The 22119-nt window shown below is 40.2% G+C and overlaps 1 protein-coding gene across 1 annotated transcript in view; it reads right to left on the reverse strand.

Moving 5' to 3' along the window:
* prkx (protein kinase X-linked) overlaps window positions 1-22119 on the reverse strand; it is a 125880-nt gene that overhangs the window by 20416 nt on the left and 83345 nt on the right. Inside the window, exon 6 of the mRNA XM_048533127.2 lies at window positions 6458-6515. Coding sequence (XP_048389084.1) covers window positions 6458-6515 — 58 coding nt within the window. The remainder of the gene's footprint in view (window positions 1-6457; window positions 6516-22119) is intronic.

Consider the following 22119-nt stretch of genomic DNA (forward strand, 5'->3'; position numbering starts at 1 on the left):
TCAACTTATTTCAGGTGAACTTGAAACATCTGTCATTGCTCTAAAGTAATTCTGTAACTCAGGCACAGTAACTCTAGTGTCGCCAATTTAATTAAAAACAAGTGTTACTCTGGGCTATCCTGCTGATAAATGCAACCCTGTAATGCAACTACTCAGCAATTTGAACTGTATACAAGTTTAACTGAAACTTCACATTCTCATTAATTTTTCTCACGAGAAGTGAGTGATTAAGCTTAAAACTGACAGTCTACAAGAAATTTAACCCTCAACTTGTTGCATTAACTTTAAATGATTTGCAGCTGCTTCAAGGGTAAAATACAACAGCTTGTAAATACTTGGCTCCACAAAAATAACGATAACTATAATTATATTGGATCTATTTATAGAATTTGGTCAAACTAAGTAAACTATGAAATTATGTTCTGTCTGGTGGGCCATAATCTCCGAATGGGCAAGAAGCATTATAAACTGAAGCTACAGGTTAAGGGGAAAGCTGTTAATAATAGTGCCTTAAAGGAGATGAACAGTTAAGGAAATTTGTTGCAAAATTCAAAATCTCAAGATTTCTTTTAAGAAAGCACACATTGTAGGGTAATACAAATCTAATAAAAGTTGATTTTCGTTAAAAACTCATCAGTTTCTTTACAGAAGAAAATCATCTGTTCTTGCCTGGTTTGGCAAATGTGCAACTCAAAAAATAGAGTCATTAGGTTCTATTAAATGTCCTGACGAACCAGTTTTATTACTCAGTATCAATTAGAGAAACGAACCAGATGGATGACCCAGCAAAACCTTGGCATCAGAAATGACAACTGCACACACAGCTTTGTTGTCCCTGTAAAGTCTGCCTTACCAATAGCTGGGGGCTCCTGCCAAAACTGAGCGTGCTTCCCAGATTAGAGCAACAATCTGACTGTCACGCTTATGGAATTATATGTCACGCAAATGATTGAGACAGCATTACCACCATACCTGGTGCCAGCACAGTGGTATGCAATCGAGAGGGAGTTGCTCTGGGAGTCCTCAACATGAATTCAGAGCCCCACGAGGTCTCATGGCATTAGGTCAAATGTGGTAAAAGGAAACTCCTGTTCCTTACTTGCTCTACCACCAACCCCTGCACCACCACAATTCAGTTGATTAATCAGAGCTCCTCCATGTTTAACAACACTTGAACAAAATATTGAGGGTGCTCAGAGTGCAGCATGTACTGTGTGCGGACGACTTCGATGTCCATCATAAAGACAAGCTTGGCATCATCACAACTCAGACTCGGTTCATAAAATCACAGAATAGAATCCCTACAGTGTGGGAGCAGGCCATTCAACCCACTGAGTCTACACTGACCCTCTAAAAGAGAATCCCACCCAGACCCACACCCCCTACCCTATCCCTGCATTTCCCATGGCTGGTCTACCTAGCCTGCAGATCTCTGAACACTGTAGGTGATCTAGCATGGCCCATCCACCTAACCTGCACATCTTTGGACTATGGGAGGAAACCAGAGAATCTGGAGGAGACTGTGCAGGCATGGGGAGAATGCGCAAGCTCCACACAGCCTGAGGTTAGAATCGAGCATGGGTTTCTGGCGCTGAGGCAGCAGTGCTAACCACTGAGCCACAATCAAGTCCTAACATGCCCTGGTCTCCTTACCGAAGGAAATATACTTGTCTTAGAGGAATTGCAAAGGTTCACCAAGAATAACAAGAAATCAGATCGAAATGTATAAAATTCTGACCAGGCTGGATTCAGAGATGAGTTTCCCCCTGGTCTTGGCATCCAAAACTAGTTAGGAATAGACTGAGATAGATAAAGTACAGATTTCTAAAAGCCAAAGGAGTCAAATGGTGTATGGAGAGAACAGGAGTATTGCATTGAGATAGCACACAGACTGCAACAGTTCGATAAGGTTGCTCATGACTACCTTCTCAAGGATAATCAGGGACGAGCAATAAATGGTGGTTCCACAAGAGAATAAAAAAGATCAGTCATGATCATGTTGAATGGTAGAAAAGATTTCATGGATCAAATGGCCTACTCCTGTTCCTATTTTTATGCTCCTTCAGTGTAGGTGTATCAAAATCCTGGAGCTCCTTTCTTCAGAACATTCTGGGGGAACTTACGGGAAACTGAACTGCAGCAGTTTAAGGAGGCTAATCATCACCATCTTCTCAAGGATATCTTGGGATTGACAATAAACGTTGGCCCAGCTAACAAAGATGGATTTTATGAAAGAATAACAAAAAGTTCTATTAAAGGTTAAAACAAATTTTCTTCAGCCCGATGCATGATAATACTCCTTGAAGATAAAAATGCCATCAACAAAATATTACTACTTTAATAATCTGTAGGACAGAAACCACAAGTTACACATAGTGTAGTGTAATATGCCCAACATGAAGTTTTATCGTGTTCAATTAACATTTGTAACAATTAAAACTGTCTTATTAAATTTGCTCCATGTATACGATATCTGTGTACTTCTTGGAAAGGAATTATATTCGTAATCAAATTAATTACGGGAATGGAAAAGCCTATCGTTAAAGATCACCTACATCGTTGAAGATGGTTGATTTGACAGTTTATTTCAACAGGCTTTTTTTTAAAAAAAAGAATACAATAACTTCTTTAATGGCAATGAAAATTGTGAGATTTTGCATTAAGGCATTCCACTAATACACAACTATACATAATTTATACCTTGGAAATCAAACACTTGACAAATTGGGCTTCACTTTAAGAAAAGCACTAGTTGTAATTGTGCCACTAGCAAATACTAATCTTTCAGTCTCATTGTGCATAGGCACAACCAGTCAACATCTGTAACTATAGAGATGACATACTTGGAATACAGTTCATACACTCATCATAACTAAGACTGGGTACTTGGCCTAGCTCAAGTTTCCATTCCTTGCCTCAAGATGAAAAACCTTTCAGAATACTTCTTTCCTTTTGGCACTCTGTTCTTTCAGTCCTATTATGATTAGTTGATCTAAGACGATACAATTCAATCTTGCAACAAATTGTTCTTGACTAGTTTGCCCTTGCCACTCTGATTCCCAATCCACTGCCAATGTTTCTACCAAAAACGGCACCCAGTCTCTTTATTTATCAGATCTAATATCTTTGTCCCTTGCTAACAACTTGCCTAGGGCTTCATGCTTCACTTTCTCACTGAACTTCTGTATAACAGTAGCTACATGCATATCCGACACCCTCTTAGACCCCACTTTCAGGGGTTCCACCTTGAGACCCTTCAGCCTCTTCATCTTTAAAGGCAACCGTTAAAATCCAAAACTACTAAGGTCTACATTGTAGAATCTCTCCTCCTTTGACTTGCAATGTTTCTAATGCACCTCAATGGTAGGTTGTTCTGTGCTAACTTTTGTGCTCCTTCGTTGACATGCAATTGACAATTTATTAAAGCTGGAATTTGTGACAGTGCAAATTTCTGAAAAGGGTAGTAATTCTGATAAATCCCTTGTACCCTCTCTAGTTGCAATCAGATCGTTTCTATAATGTGGTGACCAAATCGTATGGAGTGCTCCACTTTTGGCCAACCAGTTCCAGTATAGCCTCCTTGCTCTTTATTATTCAAGGTGGAGAATACAAGACAAGTGCTTCAATGCCTTCTTAACCACTTCATCTTCTTGCCCTATCTTCAGGAGTCTGTGGATATGAACACCAAGGTCCTCCTGTTCTTCAGCTCTTTCAAGGCTCCTACCATACAATGCGATCCCTTGCCTTGTTTGCCCTCCTCAAATGCATTATCTCACTGTTTTGGCACAAATTCCATTTGTCATCTCGTATTTGTTGCTATCATCCTCAAATGTTTATCACCCTCCCAATTTTCATGTCATTCATGAACAACTTCATCATACGCCCTACAAATATGCTCAAAGCATTAAAATACTTTAATAGCAAGGGCCCCAGCACTGAACCTTGAGGGACCTTACGGATCAGATTTACAGTTACAGAAACCTCCCTCTGCCATCATCCTCTGCACCATGTCTCTTAGTCAACTTTGGATTCCGAGTCCACTCTGCCTTGGATCCCACAGGCTCTTACTTTCTTAATCAGTGTGCCATGAAATAGCCTCTCAAAAGCTTTACTAAAGTCCATGCATACCTTCACCGACACTCTCGGATAGCTCCTCAAATAAAAATTCAATCAAATTAGTCAAACCTGACCATCCCTTAACAAATCCATGCTGACTATCCTAGATTAAACACTGTCATTCCATTATGGGTGTATACTATCCCTCAGAATTCTTTCTGCTAACTTCACCATTAGGTTAGACTCACTAGCCTCTAATTTCCTGATCTATCCCTTCTTCGCTTTTTATTTTAAATAATGGGACAACGTTGGTGGTCCTTTAGTGCTTTGTCACCACACATGAGCTAGACAAGATTTGAAAATGTTTGCCAGCGGCCCCCCCGATAGTTCCTCTCCTATCTCTCAAAAACTTTGGATACATTTAAGCCAGATTTGCAGACTGATCCACTTTTAAGGCCACTATAATACATCTACTCTGTTATTTTTTTCCACCTCTTTACAGTCCTCCAACCTAATATCTATATCTATGCCACCCTTTTCTGACATGAAGACTGAGACAAAGTATTTATTGCAGACAGTGCCCACATATTCTGGGCACACTCAGATTATCTCTATGGTCCCTACTCCTCCTCAAGTCTGTTATTCGTTTGTTTTTTATATAATTTTTAAAAAACACACCAGCTTTTCCTTCATTCTACTGTTTTTGCACGCGCTCTTTGCTTTCTAACTTCCATCTTCAAGTGCCCCGCCTGCACTTTTTATACTCCTTCAAGGGCTTTACCATATTCAGCCTTCAGTATCTGCCATAAACTTTAATTGTTTAATTCTAAACTGTGTCCTTTGATTAGGAAAGGCAAATGAAATTTTGCCCTTTATTTCAAAGGGATTAGAATATGGAAATAGCAAAGTCTTGCTAAAACCATACAAAGCACAAGTTAGACCATACCTGGAACATTGCCAACAGTTTTGGCACCCTTATCTGCACAAAGTAGGCTGGCATTGGAAGCAGTTTAGAGAAGGTTCACTAGATTATCCAAGGTATGGAAGCACTGTGTTATGAAGAGAGGTTGAGTACACTTGGATTGTACTCTGTGGAATTTATAAAATTGAGGGGCACCCCCTTACTGATACACACAGGATCCATCGCAAACTTGACAAGGTAGATGTGAAAAGGTTATTGCCCCCTCTGGCAGAGTCTGGGTCCAGAGGGTATAATCTCAGTGGGTAGTGAATCTGTGGTATTTGTTCTCAGAGGGAAGTACGGGCTGGCTGTTAAACAAATTTGAAGTTGAAATTGACAGATTTCTAATCAGTAAGGGAATCAATGCTTACGGCAAACAGGCAGGAAAATGCTTACAAGGATTATCGGATCAATTATGATTCCATTAAATAGTGGAACAAACTCCATGGTCCGCTTTTGCTGCGAAGTCTTGTAGTCTTTTCTACAACTATCCTAAATCTTACTGAGTTACAGTCACGATAACCAAATTGCTTCCCTCTGATAAACGTTTCACCTACTTGGGCTTCATTCTCAATACTAGGTCCAAAACTGTTCCTTGTTGGGTCTTCTGTCCATTGATTAAGAAAGCTGTCCTGGATACAACTTAAGAAATTTGTTCCCTCTCTACCTTGCAGATTCAAACTATCCCAGTTATTTCTTAAGCAGTTAAAATCCTTTACAATTAATACTTTATTTATTGTATTTCTCTGAAACTTGACAACATATTTTATCCGACCTACCTCACTAACTGTGCGAAAGCTTGTAGGCACCGTGTTTGCCTCTTTTGTGCACTTACTTTTAGATATTTGGCCTCCTTGATCCTTCTAAGAAATCATTTCTCCTCACTATCATTGCTTCTTTGATTAGGTAGGTGACTAATTAGCCTTGTGAAATTCACTGCTTCTTTTTTAGCCTATGATTTCTCTGCCTTCCAGACTCTCATGTTTTACCTTCTCTTCCAAATCAGCTTCTCTTTCCTTTGAAAGTGTTCTGTTCTAGCAGACTTATGATAGGAGGCTGGGACTTTACAAAACATTCTTCGTAGAAAGTAGTATTGGAGAATGGAGATGGGATGGAGGGATGTGGGCACACACAAGACAGCAAGAGTAATCTTTACTCAAGTTATTTGTTGCAAATCATCTTTGGTCAGCAGTACTAAAAAAGCATTCAACACAGAAGTAAAATTAAAGAGTAAATGTACAAGTATCATGTGTTGATCTATTCAGAAAGTACCGTTTCCTCCAACAGCACTGACGCTTGCACATAATTAAACATAATGAACGGTTCGCAACAACCATCTTATAGAACAGTGGAACACTAACTTCTAAATATGCAGTTTCAAATAAACTTCAATGAATCCAAGATTACGCCATAATTTTTATTTCTGCATCTGTTGCTTACCTTCATGTTCCCTAATCGTCTTGTCCGGTCAATAACTAGAAGTTTTTTGATGAGATCTCTGAAACAAAAAAAAATTACATGTAACATCAAAAAAATTACTTCCTATACAGCAACAGATCTGGTCATCAGTAACAGATCTTATTTGAAGATGTATAAACAGAATGTTATAGTCAAAGTTTTCTAAATTACATTCAATGTCAAATTTTAAACAATTGAAAGAATAACCCAAGAAGTGAAATCATAATTTTGTACAAATTAATCTGAAACAGAAGCTCAGCATGGATGAATTATAAATGTTCCATTTCCCTTTTTAAAAATGTATTGCTAGAACTTTTGTTTCACGGTTCCAGGTATCTCAAAGCAGAGACTAGAGGATAAAACAAAAAAGTATTGCTGAAATCATGACAATTGTCGGAGTCATAGAGATATACAACACAGAAACAGACCCTTCAATCCAACTCTTTCACGCTGACCAAACATCCTTGATAAACAGTCCCATTTGCCAGCATTTGGCCCATATCCCTCTAAACACTTGCTGTTCAAACACCCATCCAGATGCCTTTTAAAATGTTGTATTGTACCAGCCTCCAATGCTTCCTCTGGCAGCTCATTCCATACATGCACCACCCTCTGCATGAAAAAAGGTCCTTTTTAAAAAAATCGTTCCCCTCTCCATTTAAGCCTATGCCCTCTAGTTTTGGACTCCCTCACCTCGGGGAAAAGACCGGTGTGTCTATTTACCATGTGCATGCCCCTCCTATTTTTTATAAATCTCTGTCAGGTCACCCCTCAGCCTCCAACATTCCAGGGAAAACTGCCCCAGCCTATTGAGCCTCTCCTATAACTCAAACTCTCCAACCCTGGCAACATCCACATAAATCTTTTCTGAGCCCTTTCAAGTCTCACAATTTCCTTCCTATAGCAGGGAGACCAGAACTGAATGCAGTATTCCAAAAGTGGCCTAACCAATGTCCTGTAGAGGTGCAACATGAACTCCCAACTCCTATACGCACTGATCAATGAAGACAAACATACCAAACACCTTCCTCACTATCCTATCTACCTGCAACTCCATTTTCAACGAACTATGAACCTGCACTGCAAAGTCACTGTTCAGCAACACTCCCCAGGACCTTACCATTAAGTGTATAAGTCCTGCCCTGATTTGCCTTTCCACAATGCAGCACCTCACATTTATCTAAAGTAAACTCCATCTGCCAATCCTTATCCCATAGGCCGTTCTGATCAAGATCCCATTGTACTCTGAAGTAACATTCTTTGCTGCTCACTACACCTTCAATTTTGATATCATCTGCAAACTTACTAACCACAACTCTTAGGTTCACATCCAAATCACTTATATGAATCGATATGTGTGGCACACTGCTGGTGACAGGCCTCCATTCTGAAAAGCAACCCTTCATCTTGACTTTCCACTTTCAAACCAGTTCTGTATTCAAATGGCTAATTCTCCCTCTATTCAGTGTGATCTAACCTTGCTAAATTAAACTACCATGAGGAACCTTGTCAAAACGCCATACTGGAGTCCATATAGATCACATCTACCTTTCTGCTGTCATCAATCCCTTGTTACTTCTTCGAAAAAAAAACTTCAATCAAGTTTAAGAGACAATAGTTTCCCATTAACAAAGCCATGACTATTGGCTGACTATTCCTCATCAGTTCTTACTCTGCAAACACATGTAAATCCTTTCCCTCAGGATTCCCTCCAAAACCCGGCACACCACCAATGTCAGGCTCACCAGTCTACAGTTCGCTGGCTTTTCTTCGACACCTTTCATAAATAGTGGCAGCACATTAATCTAATCTTCCAGCACCTTACTTGTGGCTATTGATGATGCAAGTATCTCAGCAAGGGGCCCAGCAATCTCATCCCTAACTTTTAGGGTACACTTGATAAGGTCCCAGGGATTTATCCACCTTTAGAGCATGCTAAGACATCTAGCACCTCCTCGTCTGCAAAATGGACTTTTTTCAAGACGTTGCTATTTATTTCCCTATGTTCTCGATCTTCCATACCCTTTTCCACAGTTAAAAACTGACGCAAAATATTCATTTAATATGCTCCCCCCCTCCTGTAGTTTCTGCAAAAGTGGCCTTGTTGATCTTTAAGGGGGCCCTATTCTCTCCCACTACTTACCCTTTGTCCTTAACGTATTTATAGAATCTGTTTAAATTCTCCTTAACCCTATTTGCTAAAGCTATCTCATGTCACTTGATTTCTGCTGTCTACACCTGGCATATGCTTCCTTCTTTATCTTGACCAAAACCTCAATTTCACTAGTTATCCAGCATTCCCTACACCTACAAGCCTTGCCCTTCACCCGAACAGGAAGGTACTGTCTCTGGACTCATTATCTTGTTTTTGAAGGCTTCCCATTTTCCAGCCATCCCTTTACCTGTAAACAACTGACCCCACCCCCCCCCCCCCCTCAACATTTGAAAGTTCTTGCCTGATAGTTTTAAATTGGAGGAAGGCCAATTTTGACAGTAACTTTTAGTGATAAAAAAGGATAGACCGGATATATTTTAAAACTAATAGTATTGTAGTCACTGGCCCCAAAGTGCTCCCACTAACACCTCAGTGACTTGCCCTGCTTTATTTCCCAAGAGTGGGTCAACTTTTGCACCTTCTCTAACAGGTACATCCACATGCTGAATTAGAAAATATTCTTGTACACACTTAAATTCCTCTCCATCCAAGCCCTTAACAGTGCAGGAGTCTCAATCTATGGAAAGTTAAAAATCCTTACACCATAACTACCGCTTAATCTTACAGTTAACTGAGGCCTCCCTACCAATTTGTTTATCAATTTCCTGCTGACATTTTTTTTTGTTGGGGGCAGGGAGAGAGAAGAAATAATACAGGGCTAGAGTGTAATCTCAAATATGGTGACCATCCCTTCCTTATTTCTCAGTTCCACCCAAATAACTTCCCTGGATGTATTCCCAGGAATAACTGCCCTAAATACAGCTATAAAGTTATCCCTAATCAAAGATGCCACTCCCTCTCCTCTCTTGCCACCCCCTATAGCATTGAAACCCTGGAACATTAAGCTGCCAGTCCCTGAGCCATATCTCTGTAATTGTTATTACATCCCAGTCCCATGTTCCTAACTATGCCCCGTGTTCATCTGCCTTACCGATTAGACTTCTTGCATTGAAATAAATGCAGTTTAATTAATTAGTCCTAACTCATTCTCTACTTAGTTCCTGCTTGTCCTGTCTGTTTGGCCTGCTTTATTTTCCAAATTACTGGTCTCAGACTGATCACTTTCCTCACTAGCTCCCTGAGTCCCATCCACCACCACACTCCCACTCCGCTTACTTGTTTAAATCCTCCCAAGCAGCTCGAGCAAATCTTCCCATCAATGTATTAGTACTGTTCCAATTCAGGTGCAATCTGCCCTTCTTATTCAGGTCACTTCTACCCCAGAACAAATTCCAATGATACAAAAATGTGAATCCTTCTCCCCTGCACCAGCTTCTCAGCCATGCATTCATCTGCTCTATCCTCCTTTTCCTACCCTCACTTGCTCGTGCCACAGGGAGTAATCCAGATATTACTACCCTCGAAGACCTATTTATTTTTCAACTCTTGCCTAACTTCTTCATTCTGTCCTCAGAATCTTGTACTTTTCCTTTCGCATGTCATTAGGTGCAATGTGTACAACAACGTCCTGCTGTTCCTGCTCTCCTTTGAGAATATTTTGCACCCTCTGAGGTAACTTTGATCTTGGTTCCAGACTGGCAATACACCATTCTGATATCTGGCCGTCAGCCGCAGAATTGTCTGCCTCTGCCTCTAAATTAGACAGTACCCTATCACAATTGATCACTTGGAATCTCACATAGCCCTTGTTACATTAGAGCCAGTCTTGGTACTAGAAACCTGGCTGTCAGTCCCCTGAGGGCCCATCACTCCCTCCACTTTCCAAAACAGCTTATTTGTTTGAGATGAGGATAGCCACAGGAGACTTCTACACTACCTGCCTCCCTCTCCTACCTTTACTGGAGGTTACCCATCTACCTGACTGTATCTTCGGTTTATCTCCCTTCCTGCAACTGCCATCCATCACACTCGCTAGCTCCTGTAAATTCCTGATTGCCTGTAGCTGCTGCTCCAACTGATCCATGCAATCAAACAGGATTCATAACCAAACAGACATGTCCTGCAGACATAATTGTCAGTAGCATGCAAACTGTCACTAATCTTCCATATTCAGAAGGAACAGCACATTACTATTAAAGGCCAACTTTGCACCTTAACAATCCAAAGACCCAGAAAATAGCAGTCTTACCGCTCTAAAACACTGCTCCAGGCTAGCTTAGCACCTATGTTTTTATATTTTTAAAGCTTAATCAACAGACAGATCTTAATAACAGATAATTAAATAAAAACACTCTACTCACTGCTGTAGATCGACAAAGGAAAATTAGTAAAGTTACACTTTAAAGCTAGCCACTTAGCTGCTCCTGAGCTGTGAGGGCGCACAGAAGTTTGTCCAATGTCAGCTGTGAATTTCACGGTTTGTTTATTTTTCTTGGAACGAACTCCAATGTCCAGAAATTCTTGAAAACATGCAGCTACGGCAGAAGCTGGCAGGTTACTGCTAGGTCAGACAAATATGTATGTCTCTTTCTCTATTTGAATCTCTGACCATGTGGTCACTGCCCTTTGTCTGTTTGTCTCCTTTTTAAAGTGCCATTGTTTTCATCTCTTTACCTCTCCAAGTTCCAAACAATTCAACAGCTTATAAAGCAGTAATCACTGCTCCCAGAATTTGAGGAAATCAGCTCCTACACTGAAAATACCTCCAAAAAGAAGCAGCTCTTCCAGCCACAAATTTTTCCCATTGTCCACCTTGGGTTACCCAGCAATAAACAAATCTCAGAAACTACTACAAACATTAAAAAAAACTGATCAAAATCTGAAACAACAAAACAAAAATAACTGAAAATTCTGAACAGAGAAACAAAGTTAATGCTTCAGGTCAAGATAACCTTTCTCAATCTGTAATATTAGCCCAGTGGCCATGTAACCAATGTTGACTATCGTAAGATCCCATCTGTTCCTCAATGTCCTTTAGGAAAGGAAATATGCTGTTCTTAATCTGCTCTGACTAATTAAGACTCCAGATCCAAAACAATGTGGCACTCTTAAGTGCCTGATAAAATGGCCTTAGCTAACTGCCTTTGAAACAAACGAACAATCAGGGATGAGGAAACAAATGCTGGCTTTGCCAATGATGCCCACAACCCCACAAAAATAATAATTGGCCTGAAAGACTGAAATCGCTGAAAGGAGGTATAGATGTCAATTTTGAACATAAAGGCAACAGGAATTGGATTAGGCCATTCAGCACTTCAATTTTCTTTCAAAACACAATTAGAACTTGACTTAACTGCTATAAACTTAAGTAACCCAATTTTACCAGCCTCTTCAAGGAAGATTCCTACATACCATTGTGTGAAAGAGTGTTTCCTAAAGTCCCTGCTAACTGATTTAGCTCTAATAAGCTAATGTCACTTTCACTGGATTTTGCTATAATTAGTGATAAATTTTATTAGATGCACTGGAACAGGGATGGGAAAAGATTGAGAAGTGCTTTTTAAAATTCCATCCCCCTACAGAACCATTGTATTTCCGTAATGTTAAAATACATCTAGGTGTGACCATTTGGTAGCACAAAACTTCAGTACTATTGTAAAAGGCATTTTTGCAGTGTGCCACACTTGCATGTATTAATACATTGAGCACTGTTCTTTGCCAACTGAAGAACATGCAGACATCTTGCCCTTGTATCAACTCAATAACAAATGAAAACTATTTTCTGTTCCATTTCTCATGCAATATCTTAACCAAAGTCAACCTGCCCAATTTAAACAAACCTTAGCAGCTGACTTGCCAGTCAGCAAACTGGCAATTCTTCATGGAAATGCTTCTTTCTACCAGTGTTCACTCATCAATCAATCAGCTCATATAGACTAAAAAGCTATTTTCCCCTTTACATTGATATATTTTACAAATTATGCTGAGTGCAGGATGAAGAGCTTTTACAGTAGTACCCAAATTTTAATCAGGAATGACTAAAATGAATGAGTGAATGGAGTGTCAAAACTGCCAATAAGAGATTTTCTTTTCCTCTTTCATAGTTAGGATTTTTTTTAGACATTACTGCACGCATGCAGGGATGGATAACAAACACCGATCTTGCCAGAAAAAGACCATACCCCACAAAAGAAGAAAACACATTCTTGCTTTCAGAGAACTTGAAATTTGAGAGTTGCTGTCTTCATTCCATATTATGTCTGTGTCATGAGATAAGATATCAAGCATACACTCAAGAGAAGTGAAATACATGTAGCAGGCTAAAGGTACAACCTGAGCAACTTGCTTGCCCGCTTCTGAACATGTGCGCTGAAACATCAGAGTGAAACTTGATTGCTCTCCTGGAAGAGTGACAAAAGGAACTTCTAAATAACCCACTTCCCGAGCAGGAGGTGTCTGCTTTTAAGAATAACCATGATTACACAGAAAGCGAGGTGAATCTGTGCAGACATTAATAGATTTTCTTTCCCATCACCTGAAGGGAGAATGTGTATACACCTGGGTTTCAGGTTACAGGGGTAAACAATTTTATTTTCATACTACAAATGGTGTGTTGACCAATCTGCATCTTCACTGAATGGGTTTTGTTTTATAATAAATCAATAATTTTGACTGCATATTAAAGAACCTTGTTCAGGATATTTTCATTCCAAGTCTGATAAAGCGCACAATTGGCTACATCAGGACTTCGAAAAAAATACTTTTATTTTATGTTGCATTCCATGGAGTAGTAGAACAAGAGTGACTGTACATTTCTCCTATCCAGTTGTGACAAAAGATGGGCCAGACAAACTCCATATACGCAAGTCCAATTTAACTCCGAATTCGAATTCAGTAAGCCCACCCAAATAGCTCAATAAGGCACTAATATGACAATATTGGAATGAAACGTAATATGTATCTAAATAGGGCCATGATTAATTGACCTTTAAAGTAGGGTATTTAACAGATTGTAGCCACCTGGAAACCTGAAAAAAAATTCAACGGCTCATAAATGTTCAGAACCGTGCTTTAAATTGCTTTCACGTGAAGGTTTGATAAACGATGGACTGTGACTATACTAAGGTGTGATAAAAATAAATCATCAGCATCACAGTTCAAATAAGCCATCTTAACTGCCATATGATAATGAACATATACAATACACTGATTTGCAAAAATTAGTTAACATAAAAAGCCACTAATTTCAGAACTGAATAGCTAATATTTTTCAGATATCTTCATTCACAGGTTCAAAGGTGAACACAGATTCAAAAGGCAGTGTATCACAAAGCTGAATGAATACTGTTTAAAAGAAAAATGGCCAATTATGGTTTGAAATTTTGCTCAGAACTAACAAGACCGTGTAAAGTCGTCTTGCAATTATTTTAGCTTCTTTAAATGGGAAACTGACCCGAAGGACTAGTTTAGTACAGGACTGTCCAAGAACTGAGGAACAGCAAGAGAAACAAAGGCAACAAGGGCGTGCTTAGGTGACACTGAACATGGGCACTAACAGCCTGAAGCATCTAAAGGGAAAGAAGGTATGACGCAGTTTTGAGGTGCTGGCAAAGATCAAGTTCAGATAAAAGATTCTGAACTTTTTTTCATACTTCACACTACAACAGTGGGTGCAGAAAGCAGGAAAACTGTTTAATTTGATAATGCAAAAGATAGTGGCTATATACATATCACAATGAGAATCTTTGACATAGTTAATCAAATGTCTTAAAGTTAAAAACATCAAGCTCCTTCACTTTCAGCAACCAATAAAGATATAACCTGCTGTAACACTACTAACAATGCCTCTTTGATACCTTGTCTGTGTTACGTAAGATACTAAATTCCAATCAATCCTGATCATACAGTCTAAGTTATACAGCACGGCAACACATTTATTGGATGAACTCATGCATGCTGACCAGTTAACCTAAATAACCTAGTCCCATTTGTCAACATTTGGCCCATATCCCTCTAAACCTTTCCTGTCAGTGTACCCATCTGTATGCCTTTTAAGTATCATAACTGTAACTGCCTCCACTGTTCCCTCTGGCAGCTTATTCCATACGCACATCACACTCTGCAAGTTGTTGCCCTTCAGGTCCCTTTTAAAGGGACTCTTTTTCAGAATGGCAACCGGTGATGAGTGGTATCCCGCAGGGTTCAGTGCTGGGGCCGCAGCTGTTCACCTTATACGTTAATGATCTGGATGAAGGGACTGAGGGCATTCTGGCGAAGTTTGCCGATGATACAAAGATAGGTGGACAGGCAGGTAGTACTGAAAAGGTGGGGAAGCTGCAGAAAGATTTAGACAGTTTAGGAGAGTGGCCCAGGAAATGGCTGATGAAATTCAATGTGAGTAAATGTGAGGTTTTGCACTTTGGAAAAAAGAATACAGGCATGGACTATTTTCTAATGATGAGAAAATTCGTAAAGCAGAAGTACAAAGGGATCTGGGGGGGTTGGTCCAGGATTCTCTAAAGGTTAACTTGCAGGTAGAGTCCGTAATTAGGAAAGCGAATGTAATGTTGTCGTTTATCTCAAGAGGGTTGGAATATAAAAGCAGCGATGTGCTTCTGAGGCTTTATAAAGCTTGAGTTAGGCCCAATTTAGACTACTGTGTCCAATTTTAGGCCCAACACCTCCGGAAGGACATACTAACCGCTGGAGCGTGTCCAGCGGAGATTCTCACAGATGATCCCTGGAATGGTAGGTTTAGCCTATGATGAACGGCTAACGATCCTGGGATTGTACTCATTAGAGTTTAGAAGGTTGAGGGGAGGTCTAAAAGAAACTTACAAGATAATGTATGGTTTAGAAGGGGTGGGAAGTTGTTTCTGTTAGGCGGAGAGACTAGGACCCGTGGGCACAGCCTTAAAATTAGAGGGGGTAAATTTAAAACCGAAATGAGACGACATTTCTTCAGCCAGAGTGTGGTGGGCTTGTGGAATTCATTGCCACAGAGTGCAGTGGAGGCTGGGACGTTGGATGCCTTCAAGGCAGAGATCGACAAATTCTTGATCTCAGAAGGAATCAAGGGCTACGGGGAGAGTGCAGGGGGTGGAGTTGAATGCCCATCAGCCATGATTTAAATGGCGGAGTGGACTTGATGGGCCGAATGGCCTTACTTCCACTCCTTTGTCTTATGGTCTAAATCTTTCCCTTCTCATCTCAAACCTATGCCATCTAGTTTTGGATTACCCTACCTTGGGGAAAAGACCTTGACTATTCACTATATCCATGACCTTCATGATTTTATAAGCCTCTACAAGGTCACCCCTCAGTTCTGATGCTTTACGGAAAAAAATCCCCAGTGTCTTCCTTGAGCTCAAACCCTCCAGTCCCAGCAATATCCTTGTAAATCTTTTCTAACTACTTTAGTTCAACATCTTTCCTATAGCAGGGAGATCAGAATTGAACACAGTATTCTAAAAGTGGCCTAACCCAAAGTCCAGTCCAACTGCAACATGACCTCCCAATTCCCATATTAAATGCATCAACCAAAGGCAAGTTTCGTATTGTTATGGGCAATTTCACTGGGACAACGTACTATTCAGCCTTTGATAGCTAGCCACCCACTGTAAAATGACCAAGTGATACAAATTTCATAGGTATGGGTGGAAGGTATCTTCAAGGGAGAAGGGTTCAGAAAAAATTTAAGGTATTGAAACTAATTCTATATAGAGTTCAGAGAACTGTCTTGTGACACTTAGTATGTCATAACGTTCATAAAGTCTTTTATCTGTGATATATTCGTCTTTCTTTTATTGCTTAACAATAAAATTTTAAAGACATTGGAGAGGCTGTGAAAGCAGCTATGGCAAGTTTAAAAGTGTAGCTGAAGAAACTATTCTCAGTGGTCCACTCAATCACCTTACTAATATGCTGGGATATTTGTTTTAAACTTACACCTGGAGGAGGCCAGCTGAAGGGCTTCTAAAATATCCATGAAAAAGATTTATTACATACACACTAACAAATACAATAGGCTATTATTCAAGGTTCAGGCTCAGAGGTCTTTTGAGGCAGTGAATACTTTTCCCATGTTGGATATTCATTGCTTTTTGTAAGTCAGTACCTTCTACTTGAATTTAAATCTTAGATACTCCAGCCTTGGAGCTTCCAGCCTTGTCCACGAGTCCAAAAAGTAAACCTTTAAATTTTTTTATTGTAACAATTAGGGCCTCATTGCAATACCTCAAACTGTACTTAGGGTGCCATTAACATGTTCTTGCTTGGACTGCTTCTTACTCAATGCAAATGGTAATGAGAATTTGACAAAAAGTCACAAGAGAGCCGTATTTTTCAAAGGCATAGTAAATACCTATGGTTCTACGCAAGGCAGCAGTCTTCTGAATACATTTCATATATAATTATTTCCACGGGTAACAAACAGTCTCAATTATTGATACCTGCAAAGTTGTTCGCGTATGTACAAAAGCCTCATACTTCTCAACTTTTGAAAATTTTCAAGCTCAGGACAATGTTTTGTAGCTTTCTTCTCTCAGATACATGCCTTCTCACAGAAGTAGGTGAGACTTGGGCTTTTCATCACTGAACATGGCGACAGATGATTTTGTACACATATACTCCATTTAAAGCATTTTCATTAAGTGGTTTCATTGTGAACGTTAAAAATTTATTGCATTCCCCACTAGTCCTGCCTTGTCTTCGATTTTAACAGGGTTCTTGCTCATGTTTGTGTTTTTTTTTTCGAAAAACAACTGCCACTTCATCAACCCTTCTGATTCCCTCATTAACCCTTGAGACATCCCTTTCTAACCTCCCCACTCCTTACTCATGACCAAATAATATTTAAACAGATTGACTAAGAGCAGGAGAACAGAGTGGATACCTGGGGTCAGGGAGAGCAAACTGATGAGCCTGAAGCAATGTGAGTTGTTAAGAATTAGTAAGCTACTGAGAGGGATCTTTGGATTAGTTAGGTTCAAGGCAGTACAAGTCGAAAACATAACCCACTTGTGTTACATATTTTCTTAGTGGAAAATAATTTTCAAACAACATATCTTCTACAAACTATATATGTATAGAATATATATTAAGAGTGCTGGAGGTTTGAAAGCTTGAGTTTTCTTCTTTGGAGCAGAAAAGGTTTGGGGTGGTCCTAATAGAAGCATATACGATTAAGAGGAGCCATGGGCATGGTGAATAGAAAGCAGTTGTTTCCCTTGGTTGAAGAGGGCATAATTTTAAGACCAAAGGCAAGGGTGTTCAGAGACGATTACAGGAAGGCCTTTTTCACCCAGAGAGCATCAAGGGTTTGCAAAGTACTACCTAGGAGGGTAGTTGAGGCAGGTAACCTCACAACCTGGAGTTGGAAAGTGGGATTAGTGTAGATTAAGTGCACCTTTGACAGTACCAACTCTGAGCTGGAAGGACCCAATATATTGTCTGTTTCTATGATTCCAGATGAAGGACAGCTATATAAGGTTGCATGTAGTTTGAAAAAAGACAAACCAAGAAACATAAATCAAAGATGAGTGTAACAAAAGCCAAGAGTTTTAAATTAGTGAAAATCAGATGTAGGACTCAAGCTGACACATGGGGAAAAACTCAACAAAACTGTGAAGTTGGAAACCCTGAAAGCATTTAGAGACAAATGATCACAAAGCGAAAAAGACTTTATTGTCACTAATTTACGTGAATAAATTGAAATAGGTTGAGCGGCTTTGCTAATTTATTATTTCCTTCAAAGAAAACTATACGATACTGCTATTCTGTACTTTACATGTAATTACAGTGCTGTGAAAACCCCTACAAGGCCAGTGGGAAAATCGCTATTTAATCTTCTTGTGCAGCTTGTTGAGTATAAGTTTCCTTGATAACAGGCAAAGGCCTTTCCAGCTGGAACTCATCACCTCCACCCTCTTTTAAGAAAAGCAGACCAGGAAGCCCCTGTGGCGCAGTGATAAGTGTTCCCGCTCCTGGACTGAAGCACCTGGATCCCACCTTTTCCAGAGGTGTATAACAACAGGCTGGGACTAGCCTATGTAAACCATGAATAGCGGTTCTATTTACATGATCAATAATAAAGGATGTTCCTTTCCAATAAATGATGTTCCAGGTTTCCTGAGATACGGTATTGGCATGACTGTCAAGCAAGGTTTTGGACAAGTTTTCCTTACGAGTCCAGTGTGTAACCTATGATGGGGAGAAATTGGAAATGCCACTGTTTAGTAAACTAAGGCCTTATGATGCAAGTGGAGGGTTGTCCTCCCAGTACACTGAAAGAATTAGATACTTTAATCTGGAAAATGGGATAGGAGGGAATCGCTAAAGTGTCATTCCCCTGGCCACTTGCAGGGCCCAAACTTTCATTATTGTAATGAGTTTAACCTACCCTGTGTTAAAGCTGCCCGTATGTGAAGATCATATAAAATGGGTGCACGGTTTTTAAGCTGACAAAGGATATCTGAAGAGAACTGGTAATTGAGGTAGTAGTTTACACAGTCAGAATTGTGCCTTCGTCTTAGTGAGGAGGAATGGTGGAATTTGGCATTGAGACATTTAAGATAAGGGAAGCTCTGATGGAAGTCCTTTATCAAGTTAATTTAAAGTTTGCTATGTAAAATGGATTAAAAAGGGGAAAGCTCAACTAACCTTAATCAAGAACTTTACGGTAATTATGATTACATATACACATATATTTGTAAGATAATATTAGTAGTTTCAATTTTAGTAGTGCTTGAGAATTAATCATTGAGGATTTAATTAGATTCCCATGGGCAGTCAGCTCTAGACACAGAGACAGAGACAGTCTTGATAAGGAGTATTCTTGAAAACCCTAGATAAGAACCTGGTCCCAACTGGTCGAAAGTTTGTTATTTAGTAAACTGGATTCAGGGCTGCAGAAAAGAAAAACATCAAAAAATCCCTAGTGTGGAAATGGCCTTTCGGCTTAACAAGTCTACACCGACCCTCAGAGAATCCCACCCAGACCCATCCCCCTACAACCCATCTAATCGACACATCTCTGAACACTATGGTCAATTTAGCATGGCCAATCCATCGAGCCTGTACATCTTCAGATTGTGGGAGGAAACCGGAGCACCTGGAGGAAACCCACGCAGACAAAGGGAGAAAATGCAAACTCCACACAGACAGTGGCCTGAGGGTGGAACTGAACCCAGGTCCCTGGCTCTGTGATGCAGCAGCATAACCACTGAGCCACATGGTGACTACCTCCAGTGAGAACCCTCCACTGAGGTGATTGTTTCAACAGACATACAACTGAAGGCAAGGCTCCTACAGTGACTTTTCAATGGTCTTCATAGAAGAGACAGTTGGCTTACTTACTGTATATCTCTTGACTAGACCTGGAAGCAACAGGGTTGAGGCAATGGGCAAAATGATACAGGATGCCCCACCACCACAGGAACAAAGTGGAACCCTCAGACTCAGGGGAAGGGATATGATACCCCAAAGGCCTCGTAGGGGTTATCACTAATTAATCTCCTCATGGAGCTTGCTGAATTCAAGTTCCCTTTATTACAGGAAATGCCTGCCCAGATGGAAAACAGACCTAGGATCTTTTCTTTTTAAAGCAGATGCAGGGAGCTCCTGGGACACAGCAGTAGTATACCCACCTCTGATCCAGGAAGCCTAGTTTCAAATCCCAACTGCTCCGGGTGTACAATAGCACCTCTGAATAGGTAGATTGAAAATAACTACAACTAGTGCAGAATGCCACCTTGAAATTTTTTCCTTTCTTAGTGACGTGGGTGCAGGTCCAAAAGATGATTCAATGTCCGACATAGCTGTAGGTTGTCCTACAACACCCTCTCCAACAAGAAAAGTCTGACTTGCACAGTTAGGAACTGCACTGTACTCCTGTACAGCAAGAAGATAGGTAAAGCACCAAAACCTGAAAGTGGCATCTGTCCTGGAAGATTCTGCGGTATTCAGCCTGTTTGGCCCAAAGTCCTAACGAAATTGTTAAGACCAAGAAGCACATCGATTGAACTTTTGCCAGCGCCACATGCGCCTGCTGTGTACATGATGGAATTATGCACACACTCTTTATGGAGAAACAGAAGATAGCGGTGAAGGTGTGAAGTCTCAAGCACAAAGCCAGAAACCAAACCAGAAATAATAGGAACTGCAGATGCTGGAAAATCTGAGATAACAAGGTGTAGAGCTGGATGAATATCAGAAAATTTTCTGAAGGGTCTAGGCCCAAAACATCAGCTTTCCTGCTCCTAACATGCTGCTTGGCCTGCTGTGTTCATCCAGCTCTACACTTTGTTATCCCAGAAATCAAACCATCTAGTTTTGTATAAGTAAGTAAAATAAAACTAATTGGAAATAAAAAAAGCAGACTCAAGAGGGTCCTGTGGCACAGCAACAGCATCCCTACCTCCCAGCCAGGAAGCCTGGCTTCAAGACCCATCTGCTTCAGAGGCATGTCATAACATTTTCTAGACAACCTATTCAGAAATATCACAAAGCAAACCCAAAGGACTCTCGCAGTGCAGTGTTACTATTCCTATGGAGGAGGCAGGAGGCCTGGGTTCAAGACCCTCTAGCTCCAGAAACATCTCTGAACGGAGGGAAAAAAGCAGACCAAAAGGGATCTTGTGGCAGTGGTAATATCCCTCACTCTGAATCAGGAAGCCTGAGTTCAACACCCACCTGCTCAGAGCTGTGTAGCTACATTTCTGAACAGGTTAATTAGAAAATAAAGCACACCCACTGATGGCGTACATTTTCCGTAATTGGCTTCCTATGTAAATGTCTGATTGGCGACACAGGTGATTTACTTGAGCCAGTCAAGTGTAAAATAAAATCATAGGGATTTAGTGGCAGGAAAGTGGTTCAGTTGTGTGTGAGAGCACTTTTACTATATGAAAAAGAACACAGGCTTCCAGGGGTCTTGTGGTACAGTCTCCCTACCTCTGAGCCAGGAGGCCAGTGTTTAAGTCCCAAGTTTAGAGTTCTGAGGAAGGGTCACCGGGCCCTAAACATCAACTCTGATTTTTTTTCCTCACGGATGCTGCCAGACCTGCTCACCTTTTCCAGCAACTTTGTTTTTGTTCTTGATTTACAGTATCCACCGTTCTTTTGCTTTTTTTTTTAAAAAAAATGTCCCACCGACTCCCTAGATGTGTCATAACATCTCTGAAGACATTGATTAGAAAATATCAACATAAAGCAGGCTTTCAGAGCATTGTTTAGTACAGACCCATTAATTAGTGCATCAATTATTCACAATTTTCAATTTGCCCTTAACAAGGAAAACAGTGAATGAAACACTGTTCAAATAAATAATGGAGTTGCTCCAGAATGAGTCAAAACTTAGCTATACAAATTGCAATTAAAACCTTAAGGTGTCCAATCAATAACAGGCGCTAGTGAGTTATGAACACAACAGGCCAAACACAGGTACCAGAAAGACATGAAAAGGCCAGTGAAAATGACTTAGCAACTTTTTGCATTATAAATGTGCATGGTAATAATGGCAAAAATCAGTGAATTTTCTACCAATACCTATAAGCTGAGTTCTGCTAACAGAACAGAAAATATCTTTAAA

Source organism: Stegostoma tigrinum, chromosome 6 (assembly GCF_030684315.1).
Source record: "Stegostoma tigrinum isolate sSteTig4 chromosome 6, sSteTig4.hap1, whole genome shotgun sequence".
NCBI lineage: Eukaryota > Metazoa > Chordata > Chondrichthyes > Orectolobiformes > Stegostomatidae > Stegostoma > Stegostoma tigrinum.